The following is a 15,302-nucleotide window of genomic DNA, read 5'->3' as shown; positions in this document are numbered from 1 at the left end:
TATTCACTTTGAGAGTATGCACTTTGCTTGCCAGGAGAAGCCTTGCGTCTGGGTGGTGGTTGGGACTCGAGAGCAAAGACGGCCGGTGAAGTTGGGCCACAAATTGATGGCCCCAATAAAGTGCCACATATGTAATGCTATTTGAAATTCAGAGCATTCATCGTTCCCACCAGCGTCGAGACATCCAGCTCTTGTCGTCCACTGCTGTCCACCACCCACATCCTATGTTCATCACTTCATCATAAGCTAGACAAATAGTATGGGCCCTCCTTCATCCAGACGCACAAGACGCTCTGACGCCGTTGAGGGCGAGCATAATGACGATGCGCATCGTCTCCGCACGGACCCGGTTATCCTTCTCGCGCAGAAGAACCAAAGGGTATACCATTTTATGTACATTTTCTACAGGCAATTTATCTAACAATCATAACCGCTTTGATGATTAGATCAAATCTTTGGAGAGTGAGCTGAAGACTCGGACACTCCTGGCATCTCATCTCCAGGCCCGACTCTTCGCCACCCTCGACGCGCTTGACACGCTTCAACTCGATCATACTCTCGAGCTTGAGCATGAACATCAGCAACACGATGCGCTGCGAAAGCGTATACGAGGGATGGAGAACCTTCTTAGACGGATGGAGCAAGAGAAGGACGAGCTGCGCGAAGTGTTGGAGGTTGTGGTCCGGAAGGGTGTGTCCCAGTTCTCCTTGTGTCTGACACAGCGGTCTTGAGAGGATAGCAGAGCTAACTCTTCAACTACAGTCGAATTATCAAGCGACTTCTCACTATGGCCCCAGCCCGCTATGCGCACCAGTGGCTCATCGTCGCGTCCTCTCCGTCCCGCCAAGCCTCGATCGTCCCCGATCCAGGATGACACACACGATCGCGACCACGACGATCTCCTCTACGCCACCGCCGTGATATCCCAGCTACAAACATCTCTCCGAGACTCCAAGGCATCGCTAGCATCGAATGATGCGCACATCAAGGACCTGGAAGCGAAAGTCGCACGACGGGAAGCCGAAATCGAGGCTCTCATCGCGCGGCCCTCGGAGGCTCGCACCTCTCGACGTTCGAAGTCTCCCGAACTGGAGGGTGATAACAGAAGAGTGGGACGAGAGGAGGCTATTCAGATATTGGAATCGTCCGCTAAGCGCAATCGTGGACTCATCACGGAGGTGGAGAGTTTGGTCGAACGAGTAGGTCTCAGTTTTGCTTGCTCATGGTGCTTTGGGGCCGCGCTTACATCTTGTTTGGTTTAGCTGGAGACCGCCCGGGCTGAACCCCAACAGCGACCTCTCCATACTCAAGGTGTACAGACAGATCTTATTCCATCAGTCGCAAGGCCTATCACACCTCCTCGTGCCTCATCACGTCCTACTTTACGGTCCCCCACTCAAATACAATCACCCATCGCGATACCTTCCGCCGTCAATACCTCTCTGGCTGCAGACATCGCGTCACCATCCATCGCGGCACTCACCGCTCAAATCGCCACCCTAAGCGTCCAAATCTCGAACCTCGAAAACAACCGCCAGAGGCTTGGATTCCCTTCCCCACATCCCCATTCCCATCACCTCGAATCATCGTCAATTTCAGACGACGCCTACTCAGGACCCAGCAATAATCGACCGCCCACCCCACCTCCGTCAACACATAAACGCCACCACAGCCGCAACCAGAACCATCATCATCATCGAAGATCACGTAGCCCTACACCTACACCCTCAGAAACGGTCGATGCATATGCGTCGACGAGTCGGCCTACTCGTACAGTGCATATCCGATCGGCATCCCCTTCATCAAACCCACGAACTCCCGACCGCGCCCATGTCCATGCCGCATACTCTACCCGAGAACCACACCCACCCGTTTCGCCATCCAGTCGGACAGACCGTAGTCATCGACATCGTGGTCGCGACCGTGATCAGGATGAACTACTCGTCCAAGCAGAACGAAGACATGCGACCCCTGAGCCAGTAGGACGCAATGTCTCCCTCGAGTCACAACAACGCGAAGCGGAAGCTCTGGGTCCATCGCTCGCAGATCTGATGGAGCAGATCACCACGCTCGGGGGCCAGATGAATAAATTGGAGAGGGATGGGAGGGGGCTTATGGAAAGATTTGCACGGTCGACGGGAGGTGGGTTTGGCCAGTCATCGCAGATTGAACTTAGGCGTTTGGAAAGAGGGCTTGGGCGGCCGGTGGGGGACCTCGGACGTTCTGAAGGAGAGTTTGAGCGGTCAGAAGGGCGGCATGGACGGGGGACTGGATATCTTGGACAGTCGAGAGCGGACTTGGGACAGTCTAGGGGCGGGGTTGCCCATTCACAGAGACGATCCCTTCGTTCGAGGCCAAGGGAAGTCGAACTGACAGTGGTAGGCCTTTCTCACTCTCCTCTTCACGATTCTCCATGAATGCTTATCGCTTCGTTCTCGTCCTTTTCCCCCGTAGTCTGCGAGGTCGCAAATGTCTCAACCCCAGAGGGCTTCGGTAGCGTTTGAGCCAGTCGCGAGTTCGGAGACTTCGGAGGCCGTTCTCGTGGCATCGACACATACAGAACCAGCGCCTTGGCCAGCGGACGTGAATCGTACGCTGCTTTCGGACTATCAGCCTGACTCGGACAACGTTGGGTAAGTATCTCCACCATTCACAAACCCCATCACATATATCCACGCAAATTCGAATTACTGACCTCGAATGATACCAGCGTTCACGAATCGTTCCGAGCTTTCCACGAAACTCTCAAACAATCGCCCTCTCATTCCCGATCGCCGCACAAAGCGTCCAACAGCGGAGACGGTTTCGGTTTCAGCGAGGACGAAGGCCGTGGTTCGAACGGGAGCGGGAGTGAAGTGGCCCGTACGCATTCGACCGTCGAGGCGGAATGGCCGCACGATATCACGCGCGCTGGGGATACGTATACGGCGTCCATGGCCATCACCGTCCCTGAACTGCTCAGCCATCCTCCACCTCGTCATTCCAATGGGCATTATGAGTTCACGCCCTTTGAATCTGAGATCGAGAATCTACCGGTTGGCGGTACGAGCGTCGCGTCTTCTTCGGGCGTGCGGCTTCATTATGAGGAGCGGGAAGAGGGCGGTGGTCTGGATGACTCGCAAGGCGAGGCTGAGATGGAGCTCGAGTCGCCGATTTGGGATACGATCACTTTGCCGAGTGTGCCTGTGGAGCTTTCGGCTGTGGAGGACGAGGGGCAGGTTAGCATGGAGGTGGAGGATGAAGAAGATTCTTTTGGCCTTGGGCAGGGAGAGGATCAGGATGGAGAGGGGGACGAGTATGAGGGTGGGGGCGAGGGCGAGGACGAGTATGCGGAGCGATATGAGGATGAGGAGGGCTATGAAGGAGAAGAGCAGTATGAGGGCGAGGAGCAGTATGAGGGTGAGGAGCAGTATGAGGAGGAAGCGGAGAGAGATGGGTCAGCCGACGAGCAGGATCGAGATAGTGGTTCGCCACCTTTGCCTGAGGGGATGCGCCTGGATCCGGTCCAAGAAGAGGAAGAGGAGGAAGAGAATGAAGAGCAGTACTCAGACGCTGGTTCGTTCTCTGGCCGTGGACAAGGAGACGTGGCGGAGTCCACTCCGAATCAACCATTCGGGCAGCCTTTCTCCCTCCCGTCCGCATTCTCATTCACCTTCACACCCCATGCTGGTCCTATTCTTGACGACGTGCGACAAGAACTCAGAGGCTTGAACTCGGGTGGCGTGATGCTCAGCCGGCAGCAGATCGAGGAATTTATTGGGAGGTTGGATGAGGTTAGCGAGAGGTTGAGGGGGACGGACGATGAGTTGGTCACGGTCAGGAACGACTTGCTCGATTTGATGGAGGGAAACTTGGACAGTGGTGATGAGCAGAGGTCGGTATGAGGCGACGTTGGTCGGCTAGCACCTCATCTCGCGGTTTTGTTCATATCGGTTTGTTTTTCGTGCGTCTTCATTGTAAAGGTTTGCGACCTGTCTCTTGTTACTTGCTTTCGATCCGTCTCTCTGCTTTGCCGACTTGCACATAACTTATTTGCGGACTTGACTGCAGTGCTTCCTTTTTCGTACCGTGTACATACACTTCTATTCTGAATCACATCGCGCACTACTCGTATTCTCTAATCCATCGAGATGTCCCCCCGTTCTGCATGCTCGAATCATGTGGATTTCTGTATTAGTGTACATACTATCTCTACGTGATATATCTCTTCCTCGGTCTGATTGCATAAATTAGAACGTCCATCTAGGAGAACAAACACAGAGAACAACATTGATAGCGAGAGGTATTAAATATGCAAAAAGAAGTAAAAATGTTTGGGTTCATAGAATCCAGATTTCGCGTGATGCAAACTTCATGACGGCTGTGTGGCCGCTACTAGACCCAACCAAGGTACAGATCTGGACTTCTATCTGATGGGCACCATACCTCCCCCCGAGACTCAAAGCACCGAGGCCGTACAGCCCCAACACGCTGAGGCCCCCATACTTCTCTGACACGCACTATCTCATGAGCTGGGACGTAAGGACGGCTCCACGAGACTGCAGGTCGAGACTGGTCATTCTGCACAGGAGGTGGTTGATTTTGCTGTGGCGATAACGAAGACTGGGATGAATGGGATGGCGTGTTATGGTTTTGCCATGGCTGGTCTGTGGTAGAGGAGACGTGGGACGATGGAACGCCACGGAGGGCGCTGATGGGACGGATGGTGTGCAGGCGGTACGACGCAGACGCGATTGCGAGAATCATGATAGCGGCGACTATCACGACCTGGAAAGCTCGTTCAGATCTCGAAGTGCTGGACGATGAATGGCGATGAGAGCGCGAACTCCTTCGCGCTGTGGTACTCGCGTGGCGTCGTGGTATGGGAGGAGGCTGGGTAACCGGTGGAGGTAAAAATGTGGCCCGTCGGGGCGGAGGATCTGGGATCGTAATAGGTGGTAGAGACCGCGAAGGTGGAAGCAGCGAGGTGCGTGATTTGTTGTCGAGATCGTCGTAGTGCGAGACTAGGGATCTGACAGGCCGCCTGGAGGATGTGTTTCCCGTCTCGGAAGAAAACGAAGAGCCTGTTGAGGAACGTGAATCCGAGTCGTCTTCATCATCCCCAGAACGTTTACCGTAAGGCCAATAGCACCGAAGAATCTCGAACTCCTTGGGGTCGTGCTCATACACCTTCAGCCCCTGCCTCGACGACTCCGTTGACCGCTTGGACTCGGTCCGCCATTCCAGCAATTTGAGACGCTTCACGCCCAGAGAGTCGACGGAGATCCAACCGATCATGGCCTGAGCCTGTCTCTGTTTCCCATCCTTCCTTCCCTCAACTCGTATACTCTCTGGACTCCCATACTCCTCGCCAACCATGGCCTGCGCATTGATGGGCCACAAACCGATCACCAATCCCGTCCTCACAATATCTGAGTGCCTGAGGACCTCGTCCCCGATGTATCCAGCGATAGTCGAGCAATGAAACCCAGCGTCACGGAAAATCGAGCCTACAACGCGAGTGCAGGTGTCCATGTCGATCTGCGAGCCTTGGACTTCCGACAGATGGGAGACATCGGCGAGTTCGTTCGTATCGGCCCAGAGAGCTGCGTAGACGGAGGATTCGTTATTTGGATCGATCTCTCCGGATGAGACATGGTTCAGAAAGCGAGTGATGGTGAGGGTGGATATTAGAAGATGAGCGGTGTCGACTGTATATCCGTGGCTGACGTGGCCTTTGGATCGTAAAGGGTGTTTTAGAAGATTCAGATACCTATCAGACAAACGGTTGAAGTACGATCAGTAGGGTATCCGGAGGAGATGGTGATGAGCGCACTTGGAGACATTGTGTCTGATGCTCTCAGTCGACGGCATCGAGGCTGACTTTGTCGATGCTGTCGGAAGGTTGTTGGTCGCGCTTCGTGTCTGCGCCTGTACGTGGCACCCCGCAAGATATCTGGTAGAAGAAGAAAGTATGATATCTAACTGATAGTAAGAGCTTTAGATAGGAAGAGGGATAGCCGTGAAGATTAGTAGATGGCAGGCAACGCAGAAGGAGCTGTAAGTAACAACGATGCATGCCTGAAGCCTCATGCCATGGCCACGCCAACTGCGCCCACATCATGACCTCGTTCATATTCGACTAAACAAGAGGTTACGGACGTCATACAATGGAGATCATCCGAGGCACGCGTACAAAAGTCCATTAACCACTCGTGTCTCAAAGCAGGCGCGGTGACCGTTTCATCGAGTCTTGATAGACCAAATCATTGGCTCCCAGGTGCCACGGTGGCGCGACGCGAGATCGCAATCCAAATCTTCATAGTTTAGGACGGACGACCGAGGAGTTGAGGTGTCGTTCCCTTCTCTGACGACGCGAATGTTTCTAGGTCATCCAGAGAGATTCAGATGAGTAGACTGCCTTGGAAAAGGGGTTACGCACCCAGTGATTCGGTTCGAACTACGCACGTCTGCGATACGAGAATCTTTTTTTTTTCAGATTAATCACTACTTTAGATGAAAGGGTAGTCTGTTTCAACTTTTGTGATGAGTGGTTGTGAGTTCAGAGGTCTGTCGTATGATCCACTACTGTACTTTTTCGACCAACTGTTCGTCACGCGTCACGCATCGTGCGTCGACGAACAGATTGGGTCCCGGGGTCACGCATGCACAGGGGTTCACGAACAGAGAATCGTGACCGATTTGCGCCAAAAATCGCCAAAAATTGAATTTTTGGCGTAAATACGAGCAATTCTGCCTGTTCGTCACGCGTGGCCCGCCCGAACGAACCGCGGCCCAGCGGTGGTCACGGCTTACATAATTCTCCCACGAACACTTGGTCGAAAAACTACAGTACTCCTAAGTTACTGTGGGGTTCCGGGTCACTGACAGCCCTGGACGAGGTCCTGCGTTCATGTATGATTGAGTACCCTCCCACAGATGTGCATTTATATCGGGCGTCCAAGAGTTAATAGTGATAGTGGTATGGTGAGCATGAGCGTGCACAGTACCGACAACGGATGATGATTCAGGACGAAGATGACAACAAGTGGCAAGCAAGTGGCAGCCGTCTATAGCTGAATTGAAGCTCCGATCAAAAACCGTGTGCCAATCTGCGCCACCGGTTGTCTCCTTGCCACGTCATCTTTTCTTCCTATTACATTTCTTGCCAATTACTCGGTTTCGACGGTCCACTGGAACTAGAGACATATCGTCTGCGGAATAAGTAGTCGTCCCCGCGCAGATGGAAGTGCCTTTATAGCGTTCACTGAAATTGTGAGTATATCTTGATCTTGAAAGCGATTTCTGGCGATAATATTTTACATCGGGAGTTTCGTTTCTCTGCGCGACGCCCACTCCTTGTCGCTTTCACGATAGCGCGGGCTTTATCTTTTCCACCTCTTGGGGTGCTCTTACTCCGATGTATGCGAGCCATTTGGCGTCCTCATTCATGTTCGAGATAGACCAGGATAGAGTTCACCCTTCATCGCTGGAGTCCCCGCAACACTCTTCAAAATTCCGCCTGGATAAGGCGAGAGCATCCCGGGGTTTCATTCTAATCCAATGCATCAGAGTATTGCCGTCGAGCGTCACTGTAGAGAAGCTCTTAGTCCCGAGCGGAATGGACAGTGAGAGGTGTTGCTATGTTAAACGTTCGAATGATGGCAGCTCGCCTCGTTCTGGGACGCATATTATAGCTTTTGTTTCGTCGTCGGAAACAATCGGTATAGCGAGGCTCTGCAAAGGTTTGCACCACTTGCCCCAGTATAACTAGGCAATTCATTTGCATTGCTTCCCGGAACCATGTACTCTGAACTTCACGGGACATTGTCACCTCTGAGAAGGCATTTGCGGGGGCATTACACTATCCCAGATTATACATGCACGGCATGCTGCCCAGAGGGAGCAGCCCAAGACCCGCCTGAATTTATTCTGATTTTCGGACGTCCCGGCCTAGGGTAGACGAGGGCACTTCGGCGACAACGAAAGTATGATGTAGTGATATCGGACTGTACTGTGTAGCACCGTCGCCATGTAATCCACTTGAACGTGTATTAGTTCCAAGCGGGAACGTCAACGAGCACAATCCGGAGCATATACTGGACACAGCCCGCAGTAATGTCAGATGGTAAAGGCTGCCTATGAACGGTCAACATTCGATCTGAGCGAATTGCAACATTGAAATGATGTGAATGCGGGATTGGTAAGGTGAAGTTTCAGACCTATTCTCTTCGAGGGATGGACCCCACCAGTTGGTGTTCGTGTCGGGGACACGCCACTGTCCCACCGTCTGTTCACCTAAACACATTCGCCACAGCTCCGTCCAATGGACTTGATCGCTCGTGCAGCAAGTTCATAAGCCGTCTTACCGTGACTTTCGATCTTTAGTATCACCAGCATTCTCAACCCTCATCGGGCACACGATTCTTGCTAGCTTCGAAGCAAGCATGAACCACCATGCACCAATCGCTTCCATCCCGCGCCACACCACGCATTTACCGATCTCCAAACATAACCGACTGAGGTCGTCAACATTCGAGAACAAGGTCTGCTTTAGTCCATCGGAGCCCATCTTAGACAGCGAAGAAAGACAGAGAGAATGGTGCATAGACTCGAGCAGAAAATGCAGCTGACGATCTCATTGAGACGTCATGGGGAAACTCCGAGCTCCGGGCTTTGTAAAATTTGCGGAGGAAGACGACAGAGAAACAGCTAGTGAGACGAGGTTTTGACGATGAGTCGTAACGACTGGAAGGGGCTCAAGTTAGAGCCAAAAAGCAGAGACGGAGGAGGATGTTCTGACAAAAGCAGTTCGACATTCCGAATAGGAAAAAACAGAAAGGTCTGCATGGCGTCGTGAGCCATGGAATTCATCTTTGTGTAATTGTCGGGAGCAAGAGCAACATGGAGGGCCAGGACTTGGAACCAGGAATACATAAGCGCAGTTCGACGGACGTTCGGATCGGACAAACGAGCTTGGGGGCAACGATGCTAAGTAGACGAGATGCTGTACGAGAGACCGGATAGAGCAGGAGAATGGAGGAAGCTGAGAATCTGGAGACAGAGAAGAACCACGAGAGGGACGCTGCCTGAGCACGCTCGAAAGGGGTGCACTCAGCTGGATAGCGACTGAGTCGGAGAAGACGAGCACAAACAAAGGGTGCAGGATGCTATGGGGAGTACGAGGCCAGAGTATGCGCACGTCAGAATTTGAATACTATCATGAGGGAGTTCCATTAGGTGATGACTTTGGGATGATGAGAGTGAGCGTGTCTTGAGGTGTTGTGGATCCAGGAGGTTGCGGGATGAGCAAGAGTCGAGCTTTTTTCTTTCTCTCGCATCCGAAAAACGTGATTACATCATTTGATGCCACTTGGTTTAGAACGCCACAACGACGCGACGACGCGTTCTCCGCAAAGACCATCATCGACACCCTCACGCCGTCATCTTGCTACGACTGGCAAGCTTCTCAAGGCAGTCGTCGTGGTGGGAGTCATGCATATGCGTCGACGAACTCGAGGAACCGAGCGCATCTTTCCCTTATAGTGTCGTCTCCTCTTGCACGCCGTCGCACTATGGGCTTATCCAACGGGGCGATTTTCAAACGGGCACCACATCCAAGGTGGTACTCAAAAACACTGTAAGTTGTTCGCTCATAAAATGCGTTCATGAGAGGGATAACTGACACATTCGGACTATCACCCTCCTTTCCAATAGTGTACGACATCTTCCGCACATCCGACTTCGTATGCGCTTACCCTAGAACTGCATAGCTAGTCAGTACTAGTCAGTTATGTAGGTGAGATGCATTCCCTTTCTTGTGAGACCTACTCGTTGATTGCATCTCGGTATCTCATGGTGCAGAATTTGTATCGACAGGATCACTCTGAAGCGTTCGCTCGAGGCTTGCATGCATCTTCGGTCAACGCTGTGGACTTGCGGGAATTGTAGGGCGACGTGAGTGGACGCCTGCAGGAAGAGGGGATGCATTAGTACTTTGAGGCGGAGAGTAACGAGGGTTCGTCCTATCCATGCATCTTCGAAGTTGCTCATCCTTCTCATGCCCGATTATCATATACATTTCTACTCTCTCGCCTCGATCTCTCCACCTTCGATGTCGCCACCTTCGTTTCTAGTGCTCATACTCTGTGGCCCTCCTCGCTCCATCTCCGCTGCATATTAGTGGCCTCCATCGTGGTATCATCCTTTTCGCAACGTTCGCCGTCATGTCAAACTATACACTCGCCCTTGAGCTTTCCAGCGTCGCGGCTATCGTCTACGGCGGCCCCAGACAAAGGGTTGCCGCCACATATGTATTCCGAGACCCCAGACTGCCTTTCGCAAGAGCTCAGCTCCACCCCGATCCCAATGGTGTACTCGACTACTTTTTCCTGAGCCGACATTTCCCACACATCGTTTGACGCGAGCTTGTATACCATCGCTCAGATAGGGGCTCCTAGAGCGTGTGTCTGTTCTTCATGGGGCGCAGAGGGCTCCTGTGGACATCGATTCATTTGGTCACTCACCTCAGCGCTGACTCTTGTGTCGTGGTGTCTGTCGATTTAGTAGATTGTATTTCTTCGCTTTCGTGCGCTCCCGCTGAAATTATGCTATCCGCATGTCCCGCACAGTTCCTTTGTCTGTCGTACGTCCGACTTTCTCTTCGCTGATGAACTCGCGCACAAAAATCTCCACGCAGAGACGGAACACGAAAAGTTATAATCAACACCCTGCGAGATCGGCACCTACGCGTGAGCACGGGAACGTCTATCTTCTCCCTCGCCACTGCATTGCGCTACACACCGTCTTTTTTTGTCGTACGTGCACATCCTTCTACATCTATGATTACCCACTCTCGCAGCTTCCGCAAGGCCTCGTCGTTGTCATCTGCCCCTCCATCTCGGCGTATGACGATCGATCGTTCGCGTCGGATTCTACGATAGGATCCTCCGTACGGGCAGATCCATCTGAACGGCGTTCAATAGCACAGACGCCGTCGTCTTTGTTGAGGTTCTTCCGTCTCTTTCCTTGTCAAATGTACGGATCTCTTTAGGAGAGCTGACGCTGGTGCTCGTGTAGCGTTGTTCGAGCATTCTCCGAGTCGCGGTAGCATGGCATCATGGAACGGGAACGAAATTGTGATTAGTATTGTCTCTCACTGAGGATATCTCCCTTGTGAAAAAAGACCCTCTAGCAGCTACGTGAACATGAGCGGATTGCGATGTTAAACGTTTTGCATTTCGACCAACGCTCACAAATCTTCGGCACGCCTAGCATGTCCAGTTTCACTTTTCATCTGGGTTACTTTCTCCTCCTAATTGACTAAAGCACGGACGATGGTCTGGAAAAATCGGTAAATGCTGCCTAGAATGATAGTGCATATTTATAGCGATGGCATTCATCGCTCTACAAGCTATTAGACCCGACGGGGGATGCATAGGTCCGGATTGCTATTACCAGCCGGCGCCATAGAAGATCACAAGTGAAGTTTTCTCAAAAACACCCGGTTCCCGCTGAGCTGTGCAAGAGCTCAGAATAGCGACATGATCGTGCTCTGCGAAGCTAGTCTCTATGGTCCACCTTGGACAGGATAAGGGGCACGAGGAATGCTCATGTAGAAGGTCCCAGTGATCTATTTTCTTAGGTTCCTTACGATTCGCTCAAATGGACTAGGCGCCGGCATCCTTGTCCATACACCGCCCGCCAGTTATCTTTGGCAGTATGTATGCGTGTTTGGTTCTCCTCGTTGCGTCTGCGTGCCCTTGCTGTCCCCTTTGCCCAGTGAGCCTTCCTCCCCTTCAGGACTACCCTTCTCCTTCGCAACTCAAGCTCAGTGAGTGAACCCCCGCTTCATCTTGGTCTGGCAGCTTGCGTACTCATCCGAGCATACAGATACACACCATCTATCCAAGCCTCTTGACGCCCAACCATGGCCAAGATCAAAGAGACATTCAAGAAAATGTTTAGAAGTAACGCTCATCGTAAGGCGGACTCAAATGTAAGCTCCTACATAGTTATGCGCATGCATGAAAATGACAGACCGGCTCGTACCAGCTACCCCCTCCTTCCGTTCGAGGTCCAAGCGCAGCTGAAGGCAGTACCGGTACTCTCGAACCTGCCTCAGCAACTATCAGCGCTGAACAGCCTATCTTATCCGTCGAACCGCCCACCTTACCTGCCGAACCGTCTCCCGAACACGTCGACTCGCCCAAACGCACTGACTTAGAAGAACTATGGGAGATTGCTCTTGGGCGCTTCAGCAAAGAGGGCGGGAGCAATCTTCCTCCATCTGTCGCGCAGACTTCACTCGAAGACTGCCTGTCTTCCTTTCAGCAGACGGTGGACGTTTTCGAACGTAAGACGGAGGAAAAGGAGAAAGTCCGCGATGGGATTAAGGCGATTTTGGAAGGAATAGAGGCGGCCTCGGGGTTGCTAGGCGAAGGTGTCAGCATCGTGAGTTGATGCGATCTCACGTGCGCAGCCATCGATATGGGCTAACACCTCGACCAACGCAAGGCTTTCCCGCCGGCGAAGACCATCTTCACCGCTGTTGGTATGCTGGCGAAGGTATGTATACTGATTCTGAACAGTTCTTCGTGACAGTCAGATTCATACACGTCTTTTAGGCCGGGCAGAAGACTATCAAGAAGTACGACCTAATGCTCGAGCTACTCCATGAGATCGGTGCTTTTGTGGATCGGATGAATGTGCACAAGAATAACCCAATCTCAGACGAAATCAAAAAGATCATTCTCTCCTTCCTATCCGAGCTACTGAAGGCCATTGTCGCATTGTCGACTTTCATGGAAGCCAACATTGCAGGTGTGTCATCTTTGTTCTCTCAGTTCCGCAGTTACTGGTTCACTAATGTACCATACAGTCTCTTTCCTCAAAGAAGTTCGTGGACAGGATGAGGATATTAACGGTGCGATTAAGAAGATGGCGAGGTTGGCGGCACAGGAGGCTGGCATGGTCGGTGCTCTCACGAACCGGAATGTTAAGAAAATTATGGAGAGGCAGGAGGACGCCCAAGGTAGGCTCTCTACCCATTGGTATCCTCACTGCGCTAATACGAATACCGTGCTGTATCAGAACAAAAACTCCGCGAGAAAATCCGCAACTGGCTGTCACCGCCCGATCCTTCCACGAACCATGAGTTCAACCGCGCCGCTCGTCGTGGCCAAGAGGCTGGCCAGGAGACTGGCCACTGGTTCTTGCGGAGTCCGGGGTTCATCGCCTGGAGAGACGAACGGAGCAGTCGTCCGTTATGGCTTTACGGTAAACGTGTGTAATCTGTCTCTTACTTTATATCGTGATCCTGATACAAAATGTCTTTTAGCCGGAAACGGAAAGAGCGTTCTATGGTTTGCCCTACTCCAGTTTCTACCTACCCGTATACTAAATAGCGAGTCTACAGCTCCACGGTCATCGACAATATCAAGGCGCATTGCAAGGTCAAGCCTTCATCCGCCCTCGCATACTTCTACTTTGACTTTCGAGATCAAGCTAAACTTAATCTGAGGGGCTTGCTGTGCTCGCTCATCGTGCAGATGCTATCGCAGTGCTCTACGATGCCCGCTTCTATCGCCAACCTCTTTTCTGAGCACGCTAATAGCGGCATGACCGCACCTATCGATCATCTTGAGCATGTGTTCTCCGGGCTCCTCGATCTCTTTGAGCATTCATATGTTGTCATTGACGCTCTCGACGAGCCCTCTCGCGATATGCGAAAGACAGAGCTTTTGCCGTTCCTTGATTTACTCATAAGAAAAAAGTGCCCCAGCCTTCATCTCATGGTGACTAGCCGCCCAGAATCCGATATCCAGTTATCCATGGAGAGCCTAGACCCCAGCCTTGTTGACCTTTCTACTGGACTTGTGGAAGACGATATCAAGATGTGCATTCGCCGCTTTCTTGATCAAGACATGGACTTCAAATTATGGGATGCAGAATTTCTTGACAGTATTGAACTTTCGCTCACTGAACGAGCAAATGGCATGTAAGGTTATTCTTCAGAGTCTCGTATAAGAAAGGCATGGCTAACGTGCATCTCATCAGGTTCCGATGGGTCGACCTGCAGCTCCAATCACTTCGATCATGCTTGACGGAGGAGGATATCGAACAGGCATTGGCCCATCTGCCGAAAGACCTAGACGAGACATATGACCGCATACTCTCTGCTATCCCTGACGTACACGTTTCATGTGCCCTCAGACTCCTACACTTTCTTGCTTTCTCGCTGAGGCCCCTGTCAGTCAAAGAGCTTGCAGAAACCATTGCCGTGAACATCGAGCGTGACAGTGATCCTTATGTCATTAGCAAACGCAGACTTCGTCGAGCGACTGATATCTTTACCATTCTGTCGGGGCTTGTGAACCGGAAAAATGATGATGATTCTACACCGGTTGCCCTTGCTCATTTCTCGGTCCAGGAGTATCTCATTTCTGACCGTATTCGGGAGAAATCAGGCACTGTATCAAAATACAGTCTGACTGACAAATCATCCCACACAATTGTTGCGTGCACATGCCTCAGCTATCTCCTGCAGTTTTCCACTGCTGACTGCTTGGACGGAAAATCACCGGCTGACTTTCCATTTGCTGGATATGCTGCCAAATATTGGACACAGCATGTTCCTCACAGTAATGATACCACAGCTGCAATCAGTGAAGCTGTATCAGAGCCCGCATTAAAGCTCATGCAGATGTCCGGATTTGCATTTTGTAACTGGGTTCGAATATATGACCTGGATAATCCATGGAGAGGGTGGTCAAGGGAGAGGTTAAGTAACATACCTCATTCTCTCTACTATGCATCATTGGCTGGCTTATATGGCATAGTAAGGCTATTACTCGAGAAGGGGGCTGAGGTGAATGCAAAGGGTGGAGAATACGGCACTGCACTCCAGGCAGCGTCACGGAGCGGTCACAATGCCACGGTGCAGCTGCTGCTCGAGAAAGGGGCCGAGGTGAATGCACAGGGTGGAGAATACGGCAATGCACTCCAGGCAGCGTCACGGAGCGGTCACAATGCCACGGTGCAGCTGCTGCTCGAGAAAGGGGCCGAGGTGAATGCACAGAGTGAAAAATATGGCACTGCACTCCAGGCAGCGTCGTTCAGCGGTAATAATGCCACGGTGCAGCTGCTGCTAGAGAAGGGGGCCGACGTGAATGCGCAGGGTGGATACTATGACAATGCACTCCAGGCAGCGTCGTCCAGCGGTAATCATGCCACAGTGCAGCTGCTGCTCGAGAAGGGGGCCGAGGTGAATGCACAGAGTGAAAAATATGGCACTGCACTCCAGGCAGCGTCGTTCAGCGGTA

At 52.1% G+C, this 15,302-nt stretch overlaps 4 protein-coding genes across 4 annotated transcripts; 3 read left to right on the top strand and 1 right to left on the bottom strand.

The window, feature by feature from the left end:
• The first annotated feature begins 201 nt into the window (after positions 1-201).
• Positions 202-4,199, top strand: STEHIDRAFT_168409 (uncharacterized protein). The gene is made up of 6 exons (XM_007304053.1): positions 202-379; positions 447-690; positions 763-1,199; positions 1,263-2,378; positions 2,455-2,633; positions 2,711-4,199. The coding sequence occupies exons 1-6, from the start codon at positions 260-262 to the stop codon at positions 3,882-3,884; spliced, it is 3,270 nt and encodes a 1,089-aa protein (XP_007304115.1). The 5' UTR covers positions 202-259; the 3' UTR covers positions 3,885-4,199.
• Positions 4,200-4,780: 581 nt separating this feature from the next.
• On the bottom strand, positions 4,781-5,825 carry STEHIDRAFT_156710 (uncharacterized protein; the record flags this gene model as incomplete). The annotated part of the gene is made up of 3 exons (XM_007304052.1): positions 4,781-5,063; positions 5,132-5,714; positions 5,777-5,825. The coding sequence occupies 3 exons, from the start codon at positions 5,823-5,825 to the stop codon at positions 4,781-4,783; spliced, it is 915 nt and encodes a 304-aa protein (XP_007304114.1).
• A 3,557-nt stretch (positions 5,826-9,382) lies between these two features.
• On the top strand, positions 9,383-10,606 carry STEHIDRAFT_147023 (uncharacterized protein; the record flags this gene model as incomplete). Its single annotated transcript, XM_007304051.1, has 4 exons — positions 9,383-9,619; positions 9,697-9,778; positions 9,844-9,997; positions 10,116-10,606. Coding segments are annotated over 2 exons (297 nt in total), but the record flags the coding sequence as incomplete, so codon positions are not given.
• A 1,302-nt stretch (positions 10,607-11,908) lies between these two features.
• STEHIDRAFT_110908 (uncharacterized protein) lies at positions 11,909-13,982 on the top strand (the record flags this gene model as incomplete). The annotated part of the gene is made up of 8 exons (XM_007304050.1): positions 11,909-11,977; positions 12,019-12,432; positions 12,496-12,546; positions 12,606-12,801; positions 12,860-13,012; positions 13,072-13,263; positions 13,319-13,343; positions 13,397-13,982. 8 exons carry the CDS (start codon positions 11,909-11,911, stop codon positions 13,980-13,982), a joined length of 1,686 nt encoding a protein of 561 aa, XP_007304112.1.
• Between the last annotated feature and the right edge of the window lie 1,320 nt (positions 13,983-15,302).

The sequence above is a fragment of the Stereum hirsutum genome, assembly GCF_000264905.1.
Source record: "Stereum hirsutum FP-91666 SS1 unplaced genomic scaffold STEHIscaffold_7, whole genome shotgun sequence".
NCBI lineage: Eukaryota > Fungi > Basidiomycota > Agaricomycetes > Russulales > Stereaceae > Stereum > Stereum hirsutum.
Note: the sequence above shows the minus strand (reverse complement) of the source record. Positions and strands in the feature narration are given on the sequence as shown.

Bases quoted from the DNA above. Each gene is read 5' to 3' on its own strand.
- STEHIDRAFT_168409 (XM_007304053.1), top strand. From the start codon at position 260: ATGGGCCCTCCTTCATCCAGACGCACAAGACGCTCTGACGCCGTTGAG. The intron at 380-446 runs GTATACCATTTT...TTTGATGATTAG, and splicing joins TCGCGCAGAAGAACCAAAGG to ATCAAATCTTTGGAGAGTGA. The intron at 2,379-2,454 runs GTAGGCCTTTCT...TTTCCCCCGTAG, and splicing joins GGGAAGTCGAACTGACAGTG to TCTGCGAGGTCGCAAATGTC.